This window comes from Echinops telfairi, unplaced genomic scaffold, assembly GCF_000313985.2.
Source record: "Echinops telfairi isolate 266 unplaced genomic scaffold, ASM31398v2 ScPeMD7_9;HRSCAF=40, whole genome shotgun sequence".
Classification (NCBI taxonomy): Eukaryota; Metazoa; Chordata; class Mammalia; order Afrosoricida; family Tenrecidae; genus Echinops; species Echinops telfairi.
This window is the reverse complement of record NW_022103906.1, coordinates 11,384,202-11,408,076: the sequence shown is the minus strand read 5'-3', so window position 1 is coordinate 11,408,076 and position 23,875 is coordinate 11,384,202. Positions and strand designations below refer to the sequence as shown.

Here is a 23,875-nt window from a genome sequence, read left to right as displayed (position 1 = left end):
GCCTAGTGATCCACTTGCAGCATTTTTGCTTCCTGTCCCAGCAACCCTGTGTTCCTCAGGCCTGGAGGTCCTGGTCCCGAAGGAAGGAACTCTCCCACCCGGAAACACAGCATGGATTCTACTGAACTGGCAGCTGAGAATGCTCCCTGGCCACTTTGGGCTTTTCATGCCTTTGGATCAACAGGTCAGGACGGGTGTCACTGTACTGAGTGGTGTTATTGATCCTGATTACCAAGGAGAAATTGGACTGGTGTTACATAATGGAGGTAAAGAAGAATATGTCTGGAATCCAGGAGATCCCATAGGCCGACTCTTAGTGCTACCATGCCCTGTGATTAAAGTAAATGTAAATTACTTTAATTTAAATTACAGCAACCCAATCCTGACAGGACTTATAATGACCCAGAACCCTCAGGGATGAAGGTCTGGGTCACCCCACCAGGTAAAAAACCACAGCCAGCTGAGGTGCTTGCTGAGGGCAAAGGTAATACAGAATGGGTAGTAGTAGAAGGTAGTTCTACCTATCAACTACGACCACGTGATCAATTGCAAAAAGGAGGTTTGTAATTGTCAATTTATTTTCTTTTTATGTGTTTATTGCATATCTTTCATTTAGGTGTGATATATCAGATACAATTGGACTATGTTTTCATTTATATGTATGATAGATGATTGATGATAAGAATAATGTCCGTAATTTATATAAGTATATATGGCTAAAGAATTGTGTACAGGTGCCAGGTTGGCAAGGGGAGGATTTAGATAGTTTATTGTGCCAGCCTGGCCAATAAACGCAAGTGGGATTAACTGAAGGGAGGAGAGATAAATAGCTCGGTGAGCCTCGCCTTTCTTGTCTCTTGCTCTTTGATCATTGGACCAGTGTGTGGCTGCCTTGCTTGTTCTGTGCCTCAAATTATAGGCTACACTACCTGTGGGATGCCTAGCCTGTGGACTGTGTCACTGTAAGTTGAGGTCCCTTTAAGACATCTCTGGAGCTGGAGACTGGCAGTTGGGACTGGTGGTTAGTTGACAGTTGGTGATCTGCCTTGTGATTGGTTGCTGTGCTGAGATAGCCTAGCTCTCTCTTTATAAATAGAGGGAGATCTAGCAGCAGACTAGACTTGAAGGACTGCTAGTCTCTCACAACTCTCTCTCACACGAGTGAGTTGCACTGAGCATTTTGTAGTGCTTTATAATTTAACTGTTCATTTCTCATATTATATATTTATCTGTATATGATTTAACAGTTCATTTCTTGTTATATATCTAATTATCTTTATAAAAGATATATTAAATTACCAGCAATTTGGTTTTATCTCTCTAGAGAACCCTGTCTAACACACCATACATACCAGATGATATATAATACTGTTTAGCTATATACATATGGTATAGAAGCATTTCCCTTATCTGAATGGTTCAAGACTATAAAACGACTTAATGACTATAGGAGAGTTTAAAATTTTTCATTAGGCTAACAAATTTCTTCCAATGTTTCATTTGCAAAACTGATGAAATGGTGTCTATAATTTTGCATTTCTAGCTCTATGCAATTATACAAACTTTTTGTTGATCTGCATTAGCACAGACCCACTGCCGTTAATTCTAACTCACAATCACTCTATAGGACAGAGTTGGACTTTGCATGGATTTTCTGAATCTGTGCGTCTTTACAAAGTAGACTGATTCTCATCTTCCTCCTTTGTAGTGTCTGGGGGTTCAAACCACTGACAACTTTACCTTACCAGTCAACTAACCCACTACATCACCAGACTCCTTAATTCATGTCTATACTACATAGGACCTATTACTTAGCCTTAGCCTTCAATAGACCATGTGAGTTAGTTAATTGTGCCAGCCTGGCCAATAATCACATGTGGGGCTAATTGAAAGGCGGAGGGATAAATGGGTGGTGAGCCTCGCCTTTCTAGTTCTCGGGTCTCTTGCTTTGTGATGGTCGCACCAGGGTGCAGCTGCCTTAGCAGTTCCCTGCTTCAGCTTGCAAGATTGACTTACTACAAGACATCCCCAAGGAGAAGCCGTGTGGAGCCCCCTGCTAGTGCTGAGATGCTTAGTCGTTCGCTGACTCAGCTTTCCTCCTGCAGTCGGCGTCATTGCCTCTGTTTTGTGAGGTGGAGGGCTTTGTGGACTGGTGTTGGGTTAATGAGTTAATGTTGGACTTGTGGGTTTGGGCAGCATTGGGTTGGGATGTTTTCGTGATGCACATTTTCTTTACATAAAACTCTCTCTTATACATGAGTTGCTGTGGATTTGTTTCTCCAAAGTACCCAGACTAGTACACCGTGTTATATATCTATTTGATAATGAATGATTGACAGAGTTGTCAAGAAAATGTGAAAAAACCAAAACTAAAACAACCCAGGTAAACTTGGGGGGTGGATCAAATTAAATTCCAAGAAGAAAAAGAAAAGAAAAATAACAAAAAGGCATTAACAATGAGTGACTGGACCAAGCACTAAAGACTGGTAAGAAGAATGTATCTTTCCTGTCTAAGATCGGGGATAAGGACAGGACTCTTGCTCTCACCAATTCTATTCAGCATTTGCGCCAATGGTTCTAACCAGGGCAATTAGGCAAGGAAGAAACAAAAAAGATATAAAAATTAAACAGAAGTAACGTTGCCGTTTATGCAATTATACCAATTTACATACAAATTACATTTAGAAAAAAAGTATTATATAGAAAATTCAAGGGAATATTAAGTTTAAACATTCATAAATAATGAATAAGTTTCTTAGGGTAATAGGATAAAAGTCAATATAAAATAGCAATTACATATCTAGATGCTATTAAGAACCAATTGGAAATAAATTTTTTAAATGCCATTTACAAAGTCATAAATATGAAACTCAGAAACAAATCTGACAAAAAGATATATAAATTCTATACACTAAGAACTATAAAATAATACCAAAAGGCCACAAAGAGAACCTAAACAGAGATACAGACTATGCTCATGGATCCAGAAATTCAAAACATTGATCCCTCCAAATTTAGCACAATAAAAAAAAGAGCCCAAAAAGCACTTTTGTAGAAGCTAACAAACTGTTTCTAAAACTTAAAGAGAAATATAAAAAACATACAACAGCTAAAACAACTTTGTAAGGAAAAGAAAATTGGTGAGAAGATTTATCTATGCCAGATTTTGAGACTTACTATACAACCACAGTAATCAAGACTGTGTTAATATTGAGGTGAGACTACACGTGTAGATCAGTGGGCCACAATAAATGATTTAACAATATACGTACGCAGGACCACAAAGAAATTAGAACAATCTGAACCCATCACACAGAGCTGAAGAAAGAATCTAGGTGAAAGAATTACCTAGCGGTAGGGCTAGCCCAAAGACTGCTCTCACCCAAACCCACTCCATCAAGTGCATTCAGACAGAGGGACTCTGCAAGGCAGCAGAGAGCTGCCCGCTTGGGGTTCCATGACTTAAAATCCTTATGGGAGCAAACGGCCTCATCTCTCTCCTGCAGAGCGACTGGCAGATTAGAATTGCTGACCATAAGGCTAGCCGCTTAATGTGGGGCTCACTGTCTCACCTGGGCTCCTTTGAAGACTGTTATAGGTCCATCCTAACAGACCCTAAAAATGAACATCAACATAATTGAAGCAATTCCAAGTGATTTAATTATGCAAATCCAAGAACTAAGAAATGTTACTTTTAAAAGACTATGACATCAAACTACTCTTAACAGAAAATTCAGAAAGTCCATCATTCAATCAAGAAAACAAGCAACAAAATATGATTCATAAGTAGGATGAAAGTCAAACAACAGAGAGATGTTAGAGAAAATGGCCAGGTAAGAAATTCCAAGAGTCTATTCCTACATAAAAGTAACAGAAAACTTGACAAAGCCATCAGGATCATCTTTTCTGGAACTCTGGAAATTATCAACATTAAAGTGTTTAATCAAAAAAACCACAGAATTTTGTTAAGAACAGAAAGTTTTTTGGTGTTTTACCCTCCCCTGGGGTCCCATTCCACAGATAACAGTCCATACTGTTATAGATATATACAGGAGAGAGCAAAACAAAATCCCCTGGTGCCCTGCATTTCACCAATGCTGAGGCAACTCCTCAGGAGGCATTAGTGGAAAATAGTTACAGGCAACTCCTCTCAACCTTCTGCCTACGGAAGTGGACAAGCAACAGATGTGTGAAGAAAGACTAGGCTAAACATGCTTTAAAGAGCAAGCCTTTGAAAAGTTTCCACATACTACTGGGAAATTCAGTCGTCACACTCACACCCAGGGCTGCACACATGTATGGGAAAAACTTGAGCTCTTCATACTGGCGGGCCTTCAGGCTCTGGTAAGCACAAAGTGCAGGCGAATACAGCTGAAAGCCACCTGGGTGAGTCATGAAAGATCACGTGCCTGTAAAACTCTGGAGACCACTTCTTGGTTGCGAGTGTAAGAAATCTCTGTACATCACTAGCTGACCAATAGCTACGTCAGTGGTCACACAGGACAAAGACTATAGACTATAATATCAGTTCAGGAAAGTCACCAAACAAACAAACAACTACTACTACTACCACAAATAGCAGTAACAAAGACTATAATATAGATGAAGCGTTGATATTCAGAGTTGCTACATACGAGTATTAAAAATGTTGTTTCTCAACAAAAAATTACAATGTATTATGCAAAGAAATCAGAAAACACTGCACTGTAAGAACATTAGTTTTCCATGGTTCTCATAAGAAAATACCACCAGCTAGGTGGCTTATAAGAACAGAAATTATTTCACAGTTCTGCAGGCAGGAAAAATCAGATGATCAGCCATATTGTTTGCTTCCAAGTGGTCCAAGGAATTGTTCAATATAATCAAAGCTACTGCCATTGACTCATACATATAGTGACTCTATAGGTCCAAGCAGAGCTGCTCCATAGGGTTTCTGAGGGTATAAATCTTTACAAAAGCATGCAGCCTCACCTTTCTTCCATGGAGCCGTTGGTGGGTTTCAACTGCCAACCTTCCTGTTAGCAGCCCGATCAATGCCTAATCAGAGTGCCACCCAGGCTCCTTGACTTAAAAATGAGCCATCTCAGAGGTGGAAGAAGGGATCACGGCCACCAAGAAAGAAGAGCTGGACATGGAGTGTGTTCTGTGGACCTAGGATCCCTGAGCTCAGAACCATTTGGATCCAGGTGACAAGTGTGACACTACAGTCAGTGAGCAGCAGCAGCAGCAGCAGAAGCAGCAGAGAAACAGTGGCAGCAGAACCAGGAGATCAGCACGAGACAGAGCCCTGGGGATCTTGAAGCAGGGAGCAAGAAGGCTGAGGGCCTGCAGGTGGGAGGCTTGCTGGGAGAGTGGAGTATCTTTGGGCACTTAGTGGAGTTAGGAGTGTAGACCCAAGGGCACTTTCAGGCCAAGCTTCCCATTGGAATAGTGTTTCTCTTACAAAAGAGCTTTGTACTCTTGCTCAGAGCAGAGGCCTGCCTGCAGCTCATTAAGAAGGAAGCTGTCCTGACAGAATAATGGTATCCTAAGAAATTCCTAAACTATAACTTGTGTTTCTACTCCTGAATAGAGTTAGTCTCAAAATCTCAGAGGCAGTTCTACCCTGTCCTATAAGGTTACTATGAGTGAGCATCACAGCAAAGGCAGTAAATTTGGTTTTTGTTTGTTGACTCTCATTAAGTCAATTCTAACTCAGCGATCCTTTTTAGGGCTGTCCAGGACTACGTTTTATAAGAGCATGGAGTGGCTGATGGGTTTGAAATGCTGGCCATGCAGGCAGCAGTCCAACACTTATCTCACAGCACCACCACATACCTTATAACTTCCTGAATACACCCATAATTTAAGTATTGTCTAAGTTCTGTACAGCCATGGCAACAAATTTTCAAATCCAAAAGAAAAGTAGAGTGTTATGTGAGGTAGCGTGGTGTCAGAAATGGTAAAAAGATTGGAGAGAGGCACACCTGACCTCTACCTCCTGGGAATCAGCCCTGGACAATGGATCTTATTTCTCTCTCCCTTTAGTGAAATTAGAGGTCAGACACTGCTGCCATGATATCCTGCATACAATATCCATGCAAAGTACAGACAATTATCCATTCAACAGAATACAACTCAATAAGAAAAGGAGTGAACAACTCAAAATGATTGTATGCTGTGCAAGTCAGAGTATAAAACATGTCCAAAAGGGCAATCCATTAAGAAAGAAAGCAGATTACTGGTTGTCTGGGGTAGGAAAAGAGATTGACTGTAAGGAGCCATTAGGAATTCCTCTGAACTAGAAGAAATGTTCTGGCTGGGTTGTGACAGACTGTAGTTACACAATCCTATATAAGTTTAATAAGAACCATTGAAAGGCACACTTAAAACTAATGAATTTCAAAGTATTTAGATTACATTTAGAAAGGATGTTTTAAGTTTGGAAACACCCTAAAAGTTCTTCAATAAAGGTCTGGTTAAATAAATTAAAATAGAGATATACTAAGACTATGCACCCATTAAAAATATGTGAACTAAATCTTTGTGGATATTAATTTGAAAAATCTCAACTGTGTTCACTGAAAAATGTAGTATGGTTAAAGACATGTGTATAGAACACAAACACAACATTTATATAAGAACTGATATATATGTATATATATATCTGCAAGGTTTCCAAAGACAACACAAGAAACTGAACAGTAGTTATGTATAGCTGGAGATGAGATGACAGAGATTATTCAAGGGTTTTTATTTGTTTGTTTTGTTTTGGGTCCTTGATGCCTGATACCTGATCCCAGACACCTCATGGTCACTTGAGGGGAAAACAATGTGGAGACCCAAATCCCATCAGTAGTCAAGTGTACACCCCCTGTCAGAAGGGCCACAAGGAAGAGATGAGCCAGTCAGGGTGCAGTATAGCACTGATGAAACACACAACCTTCCTCTAGTTCTCTAATGCTTCCTTCCCTGCTCCCCCACCTCTCCCAACTATCATGACCCCAATTCTATCTTACAAATCTAGCTAGACCAGAACATGTATACTGGTACAGATAAGAACTCGCAACACAGGAAATCCAGAACAGATAAACCCCTCAGGACCAATAAGGGGAGCAATGTTACTAGGAGGATAAAGGAAGGGGGTGGGGGGAGTAGGGGGAATTGATCACAATAATGGATATATGTCCCCCTCCCAGGGGGACAGACAGCAGAAAAAGTGGGTGAAAGGAGACAGTGGTCAGTGTAAGGCATGAAGAAAAAAAAAGTACCAATTCTCAAGGGGACATGGGGGAAGGAGGGAGAAAAAAATGAAAAGCTGATACCAATGGCTCAAGTTGAAAGAAAATGTTTTGAAAAAGATGACAACATATGTACAGATGTGTTTGACACAATGGATATATGTATGGATTGTGATAAGAGCTTTAAGAAACGCCCCCCAAAAAAACTATTCATGAAATGTAGATACTCGTATCAGCAATCAATTATATTCTTCTGTTGATTTATATAGAAGCAAAGACCCCAATTCTGCCCAATTTTCTCAAGTTATTTTGGTCTAAACAAAGCCATTCAAGCACCATGCTTGTCCTCAAAGATAAACCGCAACAGGATACAATGCACTGTTTATCTCATTTCATCCTACTACAGATCATGCCGATACTGGAATATTGCCATCTAAAAGCTAAAAAGTGTTTGTTTGTATTTTTTTAATTTAAATTATGTGAGGGTTATTCACCAGTAGATTACGGAAACGTGTTCTTGAAACACGGGCTCTGGCAACCTGTGCGCATGGGTGCGAGATGGGGCGAACACGCGAGGCAGGGAGGGAGGGGGAAGGAGAAGGGAGGAGGACAAGGAGAGAAGCAGGGGGACGGCGGCGAAGGACAGAGAGGGCCAGAATAAAGGAACCTGGACACACAAAATAAAGTTTCTGAGCAACAAAACATAACTACGGCCCCGATAAACAAAGCACAGGCATTACACCCTACAAAGGAGTCAGGAATAGTCATTTCGCAGGAATTGGCACTTTAAATAGAAAATTTTAATTCCTCTTATTTGAGGAGTAAAGGTCTATAAAATAATATTCACATTGACTAATTCTTTGTACATAGTCATAATGTTTTGGCCTTTGAAATAACTGAATTTTATATAAGAAATCCAAACTTATGAGAGAAAAGAAAATCACTTCTTTAAAAAGAAATCTGATACAACAGGACACCGAGTGAGGTGCGTTCAGATAGCTGCAGTGTCACATCGCAAGTACAATTCTCTTTTCTACTCGCAGATTCTAAACCACACCAAGTGCTCTCTGTGTTCCTCTCTACTGTCAGCGTTGACAACCACAAGCAAAGAATCTAGTAATTTCAGGACTCTTTATGATGGCCAAAAAGAACGGCTTATTTATATTTTGAGGACTTTTGTTGTCAAACCTGATTTGCAGTGCATGAGACAATATATTTTCAAAACAATTCTAATTAACTTTAAGTTAATTCTCAAATGAAAAGACTGAGAGTCGATAGAGGTAATAAAAATGAAGCATGATCTTACCGGCGTTCTTGTATTCACGTAGCTCTGCAGCTTGTTTCTCATTTCTTTTTCGTTAAATTTGGCACCTTGCTTTACAAAGATCCCACCATGCTGCCAAATAAAATTTTTGAAAGTTGAAGAAAACAAAGTATTTGCTTTTAAAATATCAAATGGCTATAGTCATTACAAAGGCAACTTTAAAAAATAAAATTACACTTTCAAATACAAACAATATTCAATAATTCAAATAGTAACATAACTGGAATTATTTTGTTTTAACATAATTTAAATAAAATTATATTGCTACATTGTATGAAAAATATAACACTGAATTCATATTCTATATAGCAACACGGCACTAAGATAACTAAAAAAATTCCTTAAAATATCAATACTCTTAATCATCAGGTATTTAAAATATTGGTCCAGATTCAGATACCTAGGTGGCCTTTTTGTAAACATGAAGTTAGTCTCCAGGGTTCAGACTGGAGAAGGATGAGGTCCCAGCAGGGCATCTTAAGGACAGTAAAACTATTCTGTACAATACCGTAACAGCAGATTTATGGCAGTATGTAGCTGTCAAAATTTGGTGAACTATATTCAACAAAGAGTGAATCCTAATGCAAACTAGAGACATTTGTTAATAATAATATACTAATACTTCTTTATCAATTCTAACAAATGTACTTCACTAACTTAAAGTGATATTAATAAAAGATCATAAGAACAGGGAGCAGAAGGCGAATATGGGAAGTTAATTCAAATTTTTTTCTGCAAACCTGAAAGTTCTCTAAAAAAATAGTGTCCAAAAAAAACCAATAAAGAATATATCAGAGAAGGTCATCAAGAAACTCCCAACTGAAAGAAGCTCCAGTCGAGATGGCTTCACAGGATTTTATCAAATATTCCAAGAAGAATGACACCAATCCTAAACAAACTTCCAGATCAGAGAAATGGACAGCAAACTCCCACCCTCGTTCTATGAAGCCAGCACAACCCTGGTACCCCAACCAGGCAAAGACCCCACAAGGATGGAGAACTACAGACCAATATCCCTCAAGAACATACGATGCAAAAATCCTCAACGGAATCTAAAAGGGATCTACACAATGGAAGAATATCCTGTGTTCGTGGATCAGAAGAATCATTCTTGTGAAAATGTCAATACTACCTAAAGAACTCCTCAAAAAGAATAAAGTAGGTGGTTGTGTACTACCACCTGACCTCAAAACCTATTGTACAGCCACCGTTGTCCAAATGGCCTTGGTACTGCTTAATGACAGCTACATGGATCAACTGATGAAGACAGAAAACCCAGAAATAAAAACATCCACACACTCACGACTGATTTTTGGCAAAGGCTCAATAAGCATTAAATGGGAAGCTGATACTCTCTTCAATAAACATGGCTGGAAAAACTACCTAAAGCAATCTACAAATTCAATGCAATCCCAATCCAAATTTCAGCATTGTTCTTTAAAGAAATGGAAAAATTAGTTACCAACTTCATATGGAGAGGGAAGAAGCCCAGGATAGGCAAAGAACACGGGAAAGGTAGACAGCCCTATTAAAGGGATGAGGGAGCAAACACCTCTGGGGGTATAAGTGACTGAACATGCTTTTGGGAACCTTAGCGGGGTAGTGTCTTTGGTGGTACGCACCGAATGGGCTGCATTAACCCTGGATCTTCAAGGAGCACTGCATGCTCCAGAGGCTGCATCAGTGAGATCCATTGCAGAAACTCCACTATGTGGGTGAACTGTACCTCAGACACACTTGTAACCTGAGGACTTCAGTCAGAAAATACATGTGTCTCAGGAAGCAGAAGACAGCCGTAACAAGACTGTTGAACGGTTGGTAGGCAGACAGACATGGTCTTGCTACATCAATGCCCTATATGCTGTATTAAAATATGTATTATTCCAGCAAACCTGTGACATTCTCAGTGACTCTTACTGTAAATTGACCTTACAATTAACCCCCACTGTTTGTGTAATTAGCACCCATCCCCAAAATAATTGATTCTGTACAAGTGAATAATTCAGGTACTGTGATATAGAATTAGCCTATATTGGCCCAATAACAATTTCTCAACAGGGCTTTAAGAAAATTAATACCAGGGGCTAATCAAAGACAATTTTAATGGAAGATTGTTATGCCCCAGGGGGCATAACTCTACTGTAAATTAATAGGGAGGGTTTGAAAAGGAGTCAAAGGCTGATAAAAAAAAAGCCAAGCAAATAAACAAATATACATCCAGGAATGTGTTTTGGGCTCACACTAAATCCTACCTCCAACTTAAGAACAGTTAGTGCTTACATCATGGTGCTTCTCAATACTCACCCTCAGGAAGGGACACAGAAGACATGGGCGCCATGGCAAAATGTGGTGAAGCAATTAGATGGTGCCCAGCTATCAGATAAAGTAGTGTCTGGGGTCTTTCAGGCTTGTCTCCAAGCAAGTAGTCATCAACTAAGTCCACATGGAAGAGCACACCATCATCAGTCACTGAAGGGTTGTAATCCATATAATACGAAATCGAAGGAAGGATTAGTATCAGAGCCTGAATTGTGAGAATCTGGTTTGCAGACGACTATGGATGACAGTGGGGGCCCAAGATACATTTGTGGAGCCTACACAGGAAATAAGCCTCCAGTGATCGCCCTCCATCCATAATTGAGGGATGGGGGGAAAGGAAAATGGTTACTAAACAGCGCACTCGACAAAAGACCAAAGGGATAGACCTGGCTTGAACAATTTTGATCCCCCTCTGATGTAGGCTAGACCTGATTTGGTTTTCAACATTTCTCTATTTTTGTTTTGTTTTTCTTTGTTCGTATTAGAACTTATCTCAGAGGTGTGAAGTCACGGAGGTCACCGTTTTGAAGTTGTGTTATATGTCTTTCTGTCTTTCGGTAGAAGCAACCCAGGACTGATGAACCTCTAAGGACAGCAAGTAGAATAAGGGTTTGGGCAGGGGCGAGGAGAGGGGGCGTATAGAGTCGTGTGGGGAAGGGTAAAAGGGAGAGAATGTCAAGGAGTACAGGAAGAAAAGAATGTTTGGAAAGTGACTGTGGTAGCAATTACATAACACTGCTTGACGTGATTGAACTATGGAATGATTTATGTATTAACTCCCAATTAATAATAGATTAAAATAAAATATCTGATCTGGTCTGTATTTCCCTGGAGAAACAGTATATGAAGACAAAAAAACAAAACAAATTCACTGCCACTGAGTCAATGTTGAATCATAGCAACCCCTGATTTTGAACTGCTGATCATGCAGATCCCTGCCCAAAGCATAACCACTACTCTACTCTATCAGGGCTCCTGAAGTAGGAGAAGGAACTGTAGCGTTTCTCAAATTGCATCCATGAACAACTGCCTTATTTTTCAAGACATCAAAACAACTGGATGGTGTCTGGCAACCACGACAGAATATTCTGACCAGAAATTATTTAGGGGAATTCTCCTAAATAATTTCCTGATCAAAAGGGAAGAAAATATGGAACAAGAAATTCAAATTCTCAGATTCTAAACTTTTGAACCATTGAAACTGAAAGACCCTTCCAAAACTATTCCCTGAGATAAACTTGAAGCCTTAAATATAAACTATTCCAAACAACAGTTCAGCATTTACGTATAAACAATGTCTGCCTTAAACCCCGTGCTCTTTTCAAGAATTATCCTACATAAGATCTCATGGACAACAGCAACTCAACAGACTGGGTGACAAGCTTTAGGTTGACAGTAAGATCACGATAATAATGGGGGAATAAGGGAAGACACGACAGTGAGAGTGCTTATACAATGTTAAGAATGTAGTCAGTGTAACTAGATTGCACACGTAAAACCTGTTCAATTTGTGTACGCTTTGCTACACACAAACCTGTAAGAATTATTTTTATTAAAGACCTCGAGTAACTTTAATATTTCTACATAAATATACTCCACAATCTAGATAAATTGATCAAGTTTGATGTTGCCAGAATACTGTACAGTGTAAAGAAAATGGCACAAAGCCACAGTCTGAAAACCCACAGCGGCACTTCTCCCGTCCCAGAGGGCTGCTGTCAATGGCACTGGCTCGATGGCAGTGAGCTTGCTTGCTTTTCTCGGTGAAGACAAAGATGAGTGAAGGAAACATAAAGGTCGACAGTGTGCAGGCAAAGACGCTAGGTGGCCTTGGCTTCTACTCCTGGATCATATCCAATGAACTGACTCACCCGAGTGCAGATAAACTCCATACAACTCGTGCCACTGTTTACCCAAATAGAGAAATAACTGCTTAGAGTAAATTCATGTTTCAACAACTCTTTAAAAATAAAGATGACATAATGTTTCCTCAAACATGGTATTCCTTTACATTCTATTCCTTTTTCAATCATTTAATCTTCTTTTTAAAACCTATTGTAATTCTAAAGCATATAAAGTATGTTTCCCTCATTCCTAGATATAGAATTGAAGACCAAGTATCTTTCTTTAAAGAACTTACAAATGACTGAGGAAGTCAGCTATCTAGATCTATTTAATAAAGTCGGTAAGTGCTATCATTAAGATAAGTCGAAATCAAAAGTAAGATGGTGAAAAGTAGCCACCAGGCTCAGCATTTCATGGTGGCCCCCAAACTGGGCCTAGAAGAAAAGGTAGAAAGGGTATTTACTTTATATTAAAAGGAGGGGTTTAACAGTGAGCCGTGACAAAAACTGTTACCTAAAAGCTACTTTTAAATTAAACCATGGTATAGAACTCTAGATCAACTAGCAAGACCACTTTTTTTTGGGGGGGGGGGGGTTGTGCTGTTTGAAGAATTCAATTTATTTCGGAGAAACACACTCAATGAGCAGCCTGGGAGATGGAGACAAATCTACACAGTAAATAGCTATTTTAATTGGCATCTAAGATAACACTATATGAAATGCTTATCTAACCCAACAGTCACGTCCCTGTGCAAAAGTGACTAATGACCAGAGGTAAGTAATAAAGGTAGGGAGAGCTTAGCACAGGGTGGAGTTCATGCCATTGCTAATACTCCTTCTTCTTCTTCTGGTTGGGTGCCATTGAGTCCGTTCCGACCCATAGCGATTCTCTGTGCAAGAAAACCAAACATTGCACAGTCCTGCACCGTCCTCACAATTGTTCCTATGACTAAACCCAGTGAGGAAGCCACTATGTGAATCTATCTCATTGAGGGCCTCCCATTTTCCCCCCATCCCTCCACTTTACCAAACATGATGTCCTTCTTCAGGAACTAGTCTCTCCGGACAATATGTCCAAAGTAGTGTAGCAGTTACACAATCCCCTGTTAACTTGAAAAGGGGTGGCGTCTTGCTGTCAATCAGGTCACAGCTTGATGACCTCATTTGGGAGGCACAAAGAGAGATAAATAGCTCACTGGAGGTCAGATACAGACTCTCTTCCTGTGAGAGATTCCTGTTGCCAAGACACATGGAGCTATGCTAGATCCCTGGAGCTGGAAGAGCCACGTGGATGGAGACCCACGCCAGTGCTGAGATGCTTCCACCACCAATGGATCCACAAGATTTTCCACCCACTGTCCTGTGTGATATTCCTGCATCCGGCGTCCTTGCAGTCTGAAGAGGAATTTATGGAATAGTGTCGACATATGGGGTAATATCAGACTTATGGACTTGATCTAGACTGGGTTGGGATGTTTTCTTAATATACAATTACTCTGCCCCTCCCCTGAGAAGAATGTATCTCAAAGGATGGCACTGAATCTGCAGCTTCAGGAGAAGGATATATCTGACCAGAACACACAGGAACAGATGACGGGGGAGGAGGAAAGACTGGAGCACATCCTGACCCACTAGGCCTTGAGGACGATGACCCCAAATAGAGCAGCCAGTCCACAGAGAGGACCACATGGCCAGCCCCACTATGAGACGTGATGCCACTCACTGGCCCATGGCCCTGCGGGGGACAACACCAGTGACACAGTGTGGGAATTGCGCCTGATCTGACCCCGCCACGCCGAGGCAAGGCACTGGGGGGGGGGCAGCAGAACAGCAGGGGAGGGGAGTAGCAAGATCCCCAGGGAATGATGAGGGTGGACATTGGAGACAGGGCATGGTGCCCCAACAGGCTAGACTGGAAAACTAAAAAAATAAAAAAAATACAATTACTCTTTTATATAAAGCTCTTTCTTATACACGAGTGTCCCTGGATTTGTTTCTCTAGTCAACCAACAGTAACCCAAGGATGTAAGGTGAAATCTTGCTATCCTTGCCTCTTAAGGAGCACTCTGGCCTTACTTCTTCTAATATATTGTCCTTTTTGCAGTTCATGGTACTTTCAATATTCTTCTCCAGCACCACAATTCAAATGCATTTATTCTTCTACGGCCTTCCTTATTCAATGTCCAACTTTCACATGCATATGGTGCAGTGGAGAATACCATGGTTTGGGGCAGGCACACCTTAATCCTCCAAGAAACTTCCTTGTTCTTCAATACTCTAAAGAGGTCATGTGCAACAGATTTACTTAATGTAATACGTCTTGTGGTCTCTTTACTGCTGCTTCCATGAACATTGATTGTGGATCCAAGTAAACAAAATTCTTGACAACTTCAACTTTTTCCATTTATCATGATGTTACTTATTGGTCCAGATGTGAAGATTTTAGTCCTCCTTACACTGAGTTTTCATCCACAATGAAGGCAACAATCTTTGTTCTTCTTCAGCAAGTGCTTCAATTCCTCACTTTCAGCAAGCCAGGTTGTGTCATCTGCATATTGCAGGTTAATAAGCCCGATGCCGCACTCTTCTTACCGCTAGCTTCTCTGAGGATCTGCTCAGCATATAGATTGCACTAGTACGGTGAGAGGATACAACCCTGACACTCACCTCTCCTGATTTTAAACCATGCATTATTCTCTTGCCCTGTTATTCAAAGAAAACATTTGCTGTGAACAAATTGTTGGTTTTGCAAAATTCTATTATGTGATCTCCTGCATATTTTCCAACTACTCCCCCTTCCTTTTTGTTTCCAACTTTTGCATTCCAACCACCAATAATTACCAATGCATCTTGACAGCATGTTTGATCAATTTCCAACTAAAGTTGCGGGTAGAATTTTTTTAATTTTATCACTAGCTTTTGTGGTTGGTGCAAAAACTTGAATAGTTGTATTGACTAGATTTCCTTGAAGATGGATAGATATAATCCAATCACAGGCAGCATTGTAGTTCATGACGCATGTTAGCAAGTTCCCTTCTGACAATGAATTCCACGCCATTCCTCTTGATTGTGTGATTCCCGGCACTGGTCAATACCTGTCCATTTCAGTTCACTAATGCCGAGGATTAGTGTGCTGTATTTCATTTTTACCACTTCCAATTTTCCTAAATTCATACTTTGTATATTACAAGTTCGATCATTAGATTTTTGTAGCTGTTTCTCGTTACCTTGAGTCACGCACCATCAGCAAGTGAAAAGCCCAAAGGCTCCATTCCCACAGGCTTTATTGGACTCACAGTATCATGGTTCCGTCCCATCCAAGACAGCATCTCTTCTTCGGTCACATTTCCAGTGCCCTTGGACTTGAGGATCCCATCTGCCTGCAGTATCTCTGGCAATGTTCTGTTTCTTTTGCCTACGCTTTCAGTCATTGAAACTGCTCCCAACCTACGCACAAGGTTTCCAGTGATGACGTCTACCTCCAAAGCGAGGGGCTGAGGCCTCTGTGCCGTCGTGGGTGCTTGGTCTGGAAGCTACACTAAGATGTGTTCACTCTGGGTGACCCTGCTGGCATTTGAAAGTCCAGTGACAGAGCTTCCAGCATCACAACAATGCACACACCACCACAGTATGACAAACTGACAGACAACTGACAGACTTCTTGCTACACTCAAATGAATACCTGTGATAAAGTGAAAAATGAAACAAAGCAAATCATATGGCTCCATATATATGTAAAACATGGTTCCATATGTTTCCCAAAGCTGACTGCCCATTCCAGGAAAAGAAGGTCTTTGGATAGCTCTGTATTATTGGCTGGATTTATGACACTAGTTGTAATCACCATTATTATTAGGAGTTATTAAATGTTATGAAAAATTTACTTCTCATGTGATTCCTCAGGAAGTCAATGAGTATACAGACAAGACATTGTACAGATGGGTTTAAGCTCCAACTTTAAGGTTTACAGACTAACCAAAGGTCAACTAGATCTTCCAATGTGGCCCACTCCACAATTACCCATATGGGATGATCACTGATGTTTGGGTGCTATAATACAGCATAGTGCAGAAATTAGATGGTGCCCAGTTATTAAAAAGGATAGTGGGCTGGGGTCTTTAAAGCATGCACTAAAACAATCAGCCACCTAAAGGACACATCCACCAGTCTGTGCAGGAGAAAGTATATTATCCTCAGTGTGATGAAATAAAATCCGTGGTACTACCATCACTTGGAACTGGGAAAGCTAAAACCTATCGGAAAAGGAAAATGCAAGTATTTACTAAACCAAGGAATTAAAAAGTAATTAAGACTGCACCCTATTAAAGGTAGAATATTGGCAAGACCTGGAAATGCAAAGCAGTCTCACAGTGCTCCCTCCACATGGGCCACTATATAATTTTGAAATAAATCTTGATAAATAACATATTGTGCTCCTGATATTTTGTTAAGCACTTGATATATATAGCTATTTTTAATATCCTATTGAACAATAACTACTTTTATTCTTAATTTCTTCATGGCATGATTATCAAATTCTAAGACTTTGAATTCCCTATCTGTTCTACTTTTGTACATCTATATATTTGCAATTTGATTTGGGTCATCAAACATGTATATAAAAACACAACATTAGAAATATCAAATAAATTTACTTCAATTCAGAATAGGCTATTAAACACAAAACCAAAAAGTATACACTTTTGTAAAAAAAATATTAAGTGGTTCAATATATTATTTTTTTTATAAATTACAATATATGAAGAAAAGAACATGGAAAAATTTACCTTACAAAAATAACAGCCATACAATGGAAGCCATTTTAATCTATCTTTTAACACATAGCGCACATGTCCCAGAGCATTCTGCCTCGCAGCCAAAATGTCAGCAACAATCCAGTCAACTGCAAAGATAAAACCAAACTCACTAGTGTACAAACAACCTTCATATGAACTTCAGCATTCCTTTAACAGGAAAAGAAAGATTCTTCATTGTATTCTATTACGTATATACTTTCCAAATACTGTAATTAAACTATTAGGAAATTACGATAAAACTACTCCAGCCATTTAAAAACTACCTGTTTATTGCATTTCTTAAGGAGTTATTTAAGGGAATTCACAAATTTCACAATAACCAAAGTAATCCAAAAGCAACAGGTACAAATAAAATAATCTTACCTACTTCTTAAATTCTGTAAAATATAAAGATTTTTTTTTCTTTTCATAAGAACAGGAAATTAAAAGCAAAAGGATGCGACATGCAACCACTCAATGTGAAGGGGGTTGGATGCAATGGAGACCCCAAATCCACCTGCAAGATGATTGCACAGCCCCTCCCAGAAGGACCACACAGAACGGACGGACGATAGAGCCGGGGTGCGGTATGGCACTCATGGGCCTCATCACTATCCTCTAGTTCTTTACATTTCCTCCCCATGCTAGTAAGCCTTTTGTGTGTTACCTCACGATTCACGTTAGATTTGCATATGTTCACTTGTACATTTAGGATCGCTAGGTACATGAAGGTCAAGATGAATGACCTTTCAGAGACAGTGGTAGGAGTGGTGGTTCCCTGAGGGAACGGGAGGGTGTGTGTGTGTGTGTGTGTGTGTGTGTGTGTGTGTGTGTGTGTGTGAGAGAGAGAGAGAAAGGGGAGCAGATAGCATCGATGATTGAATAACCTAATGGGAATGTGTAAGATATCAATAAAACTATTATTTTTTAAAAAGTCAAAAGTTGCAAAATGAAACTTTCAAGCATAACTAAATAATCTGTATATGCTAGTATACAATCAGCAAAAAAACAAGGATTTTATCTTTATTAATTAGCTTTAGGGCACTACTAGGTTATAAGAGTAATCAAATCGAGATCAGAAGCTTACAACTCTGCTAGGCAGGTATGTGTCCCTCAGATAACTGAAGAATGCCCATATAGTGACCACCACAAAATTTCCTAGAAGAAATAAGCTGTTGGTTTGCGTTCCACATGGAGGAACTGGCTTCTGCTACGACAAGAGAGAGGAACCAGCAAACTGCATGCTTGCTGTTAAGTGCGGAGGCGCCCGTTTCAATTCAGAGCAGTGCCGCGACCCAGCAGAGCTGCCCCAAAGGCTTCCAGGCTGTGTTCTTTATGGGAGCAGCTAGAGCTTCCCCCCAGTGCTGTGAAATGGGTTTGAAAAGACTCCCTTTTGGAGAACAGCCAAGCACGTCACCATTGTGTCACCCAGACGCTTGTCAAAAGGTGTGCATGTGATAGAAAAGAGATGGCTTAAATGGAGTAAGAGAAAATGAAATGAAGAGGGTAAACGGTCTTGAAAACTAGAGAGACTGGATATAAGTAAAAAGACAGAGACAGGCTGTCAACCATGCTACCTCTAGAAGAAAAGGAAGTTGGTGAAGACTTAGTGTCAGGTAGGGTTGGTCTAATCAGTTCAAAGCGAGGGCCAATTTACTTAAAATTGATGGTAAGTACTGAGTGTGCCTGAGTCAGACATTCATAACTCAGAACTTGATGTATATAAATTTTATTACACATCCCAATAAATAGTGATGCCTCCAACATTTCTCCTTTTTCGGTTTGAAATACTACGCTATTGGGATATTAAATTTTTTGTTTTTTATTTATTTTAAAATCATTTTATTGGGGGCTCATACAATTCTTATCACAATCTATACATCCATCCATTGTTTCAAGCACATTTGTTGCCATCATCGATATTAATTTTTTAATTCATTCACTGGCAGACATATATCATACAATTTAATAGTTCAATCAAATAAGATTTGTGTAATCATTACCATCAATTTGAGAACATTTTCTTCTCACTCACTGTTGTTAGCTCTACATTCCCCCATCCTCCCTTGCCAAGTCTCTATCCAGTTACTGTCTCTATAGATCTACCTATCCTAGATTTCATATATATATATATATAAATCATACAAATTACAATTATATAATCATACGAACAAAAATCCAATGACTAGAGAAAGCATAAAAAACTTGGAGCAAAAATAAAGCATAAAATAAATATTAAAAACTTAACTTTAAAATGGATCAAATGGGAGATCAAATGATAAAGTGTTACATTTTAACCTAACTACATCTGCCATAATCAACTTCACAATGCTATTCACCACCTTTGACTGTGCTCAGAGGAGAGTGACCAGAAGCTTAATCCAAGCATGGATTTGGGGCTTATACACTGTTATTCATATCTCTGCAAACCAAGTGTTCACAATTTAAGCTCTGGTACTTTTCCCTCCTTCTGATTTAGGTTTTATTATTTATAATCCTTGGCTCACACAGGCTAGTGTGCTTCTTCCATGTGGACTTAGTTGACACCTCACTTAGGTGGGCACCATCGGGTTTCTTCACCACACTTTGATATTGCACCCATATCTTTAGTCTCTTCATGAGGGCAAGCAATAAGCAAGGCCACGTCTCAGAACAACTGTTCTTAGACTGGGGCTAGAATTAAGTGTGAGCCCCCAATCCACTCATATATCTAAGCTTTATAAAAGTCTCTGGTTCCCTTTAGAGAGATCATTATCTATGATCTTTTTTTAAAAATCATTATATTGGGGACTGATACAACTCTTATCACAATCCATTCATACATCCACTGTATCAGGTACATTTGTTGCCATCATCATTCTCAAAACATTTTCTTTCTACTAGAGCCCTTGGTATCAGCTCAGTTTTCCCCTCCGTCCCCGCTCCCCCTTCCTCACAAAACCTTGATAATTACAAATTATTATTATTTTGCCATGTCTTACACTGTGAACTAAGTTCTGTGAACTAAATGTATGTCCCTAAGCTACAGTACATCTTGAGACATATTTGGGGTTGAAGCTACTAAATAGACATGGCATATTTTCCTGCAACAATTCTGTATTAAGATTTGCTGTATGCTTTTTCAAAGTCACTGGAAATACATTGTAGCCCATAATATAACAAGGTATGCTTTAGTACAGCTTCTCAACCTGTGGGTTGAACGACCCTTTCACGGGGGTCACCGGATTCATAACAATAGCAAAATTACAGTTATGAAATAGCAATGAAATTAATTTTATGGTTGGGGGTCAACACAACATGAGGAACTGTATTGAAGGGCCGTGGCATTAGGAAAGTTGAGAACCACTGCTTTAGTATGATACTGCATTTTTTTTCCCCTTCCCTGAAACTTTAAATGAAACCTGTAAAAAGCAGGGTTTTTGGCAAGAAACAGAAAACAGAATTTTAAGATAGAGTTGTGTGAATAAAAAAAAGTAGCTTTAAATTAATGAGTAAGTCACTATGAAGGAAATCTGGGGCAGGTCAAAGTTATTATGAGCCAATTCTTACCTGGAGTCCATAAATCCAGTTTATTTTGATATGTGATTTCTGATAGTAAGATTACGGTATATTAAATGGCAGGACATAAGTCTCAAGATGTACGTTAGCCTTAGGGACATACATTTAGTTCACAGGACTTATTCAGTGAGGACCTACTTTTATGTTAGGTAAGTTAGAACAATCTCTAGTATATGGTTTTCAAGATATGATTAGGAAGAAATGAATTTACAGTGAAGAAAGCCAATATACCTAGAAAAGAAAAAAATCTCACTGCCATTAAGGTGCTGCTGACTCATAGTGACCCGATAGGACTGGGTAGAGCAGCACCTGGGTTTCCGAGACTATAACTCTTTATGGGAGTATGAAGCCCTGTCTTTCTCCTAACAAGCAGTTCATTGTTTGGGACTGCTGACCTTCCTGTTTGCAGCCCAACGCATAACCACCATGCTACCAGGACTCCTCTAGAGAAACAATCAAAATGCAGGAAGAAACTAGACTTTATAGTTTATAGACTAGAGTTATAAGGAGACATGGACCATGAATATTGCTCTGGTTTTTTTAGCTAAAGTCAAACATAACTCCAGCAAATAGTCTGAATCAGTCAGGCTAATAAAGTTGGGAAATACACAAATACCATATATACTCCTGTATAAGCCGAGTTTTCCTGTGCATTTCTAATGTGGGTTTTTGTGGTAAGATTAGGTGCCTCGGCTGATATTTGGGTTGGCTTATACTCGAGTATATACGCTACATCAAAATCTCCATCAATCCCTTGTAGCTTCAACCTTTGTCCTATAACTCAATGCAATAGTTAATAAGCTGAAAACATGCATTTTGAAATCTTGTACTTTCCATTCCTTATCTATGGCATAAAAACAAACAGACTATTACCCTCAAGCAGAATTTGATTCATAGTGACCCTGTTTTACAAAATCGAACTGCTTCCATAGAGTTTTGTTGGCTATGAGCCTTTAAAACCCGATTGCTGTGCCACTGCACGGGCTAGAATGCCGACGTTTCGGCGAGTAAACAGGAGAAACCAAACTCTAGTAAACAACAGAAGCCAGACTCACTGTGTCAGGTCGATTCCGACTCACAGTGGACAGGGTTTCTGAGACGCACAGGAAAAGCTCTATGCCACCCAGGGACCTTATTGAAGGTCTAATTTTCTAAAGTTAATATGGACTATGCTGAATAAAAAGCAACAAAAGCATGACAAGAGAGTTGAAGGAGAAAGATAAAGAAAAGCTGCAGGCATTAGTGATTTTCCAGTAAGAATAGGATTGTTGATTAGGTTGCTTTTAGCTTTAAGCTTCTAAATGATGTACTTTTTAAAGTGATAAAGATGGAAATTTTTAAAGTTGCATCAGAAGCAGGCTTGATGTGGATATGAAGTGGCTTGTATTAGGTTATCTGAAGAACGTATCTTAACCAATGTCTATTTCCTGGTTTTGAAATCACAACACAGTTATATATCACTACTGGGGAAAATAAGAACCCTAGGTACTATTTCTGCAAATTCCTGAATCTATATTTTTAAAAGCAACTGCAGACATTAGAAACTATTACTGGATTTATGAAATGAGTACTCACATACTAAAATATAATGGTACAACTTGCTTGCAGTGTAGCAACAGTAACAAAATACACTTTGAGCCACCATTTCTACTTCCAGTGACATAACTTATTCTACCAATGCAGAGAGAAGAATGTGCAAACTATTTAAACAGCTATTCAAAGAAACAGGGGGGGAACCCCCAACTATTTATACCCAAGAAAGCGAAGAGATTAACTATTAAGTTCAGAAAAATTCACTGCTTTAATATTTCTAACTTTCTATAAAAATTTTTAAATAATTTAAGAGTTAGAGATGATATCTACTCAAAAATTCAAGTTTTTATTAAAGAGTATGTCATTAAAATGAGAAAGAATATTATTTTGAATGTCTGTGTGTGCTACAGAATAACGTAGGTTGCATGCAAATAAAATACAAACCTGTGGATTGATGATTTGATATATATATTATATTTTCTTTATTTTGTGGTAAATCCCCATATAGCAATATCTGAAAGACACAAAAAAAGAAACATCTTTGATATTTTAAAACATGTAATACACAAAAGAGAATGTCCACATTTTAACAAAATAGAATGTTCTAGATATTCCACCCATGATTAATAAAATTTAAATTTATCATAGGAGCCTGAGATCAGAAATGGCACATATCTATAGAGTGGTTAGGTATAGAGCAGGATAATTGATCATAGAATAAAAACAGAATGATCAATATCCTCCTGGGAAAAATACAAGCCTTTATTGAGTGCTTATAATAGATAACACAGTGTTCATAAGATAAACTGTCCTCCAACGAGGCAATAGCTTACTGGAGGCAGGCACGCACACAGGAACGGAGACATAGCATAAAACTTACGCAATACCTTTTAGTATGTGGAACTTTCAACTGAAGAGGAGAGGGCATTTTTACTGGGTATGATTTCAAAGGGTGAGATGAAGGGAAATTCTTCCTTCAAAGTATGAACAGGAAAATGGATGTGGCAATGCCTAAGGTCTGTTGGGTGCATGGCAGTGTCAGGGACCAAACACAGAGCATCCTTTGGAGAGCACACAAGACCAGAAAAGTAGATTTGAACCAGAATAAGAGACTTTGTTTCATGCTAAAGATGAAAAGTAGATCTGGTATATAATATGTATTAGGAATCTTTGTACTTCTATGAAAAAATAAATAAGGGTTCAGCATAAGGGCAACGTTTAGGAAAAGAGAAGGGGTGCACAAGGGTGGGAGTGCACAGTAGGCTTCACCCCTACCTAGCT

At 39.2% G+C, this 23,875-nt stretch overlaps 1 protein-coding gene across 1 annotated transcript in view; it reads right to left on the bottom strand.

Moving 5' to 3' along the window:
* The window catches only part of AGPAT5 (1-acylglycerol-3-phosphate O-acyltransferase 5), a 73,788-nt gene that overhangs the window by 34,899 nt on the left and 15,014 nt on the right, over positions 1-23,875 (bottom strand). Inside the window, exons 2-4 of the mRNA XM_013005922.2 lie at positions 23,039-23,108; positions 17,495-17,610; positions 8,527-8,616 (exon numbers count right to left, since the gene is read on the bottom strand). Coding sequence (XP_012861376.2) covers positions 8,527-8,616; positions 17,495-17,610; positions 23,039-23,108 — 276 coding nt within the window. The remainder of the gene's footprint in view (positions 1-8,526; positions 8,617-17,494; positions 17,611-23,038; positions 23,109-23,875) is intronic.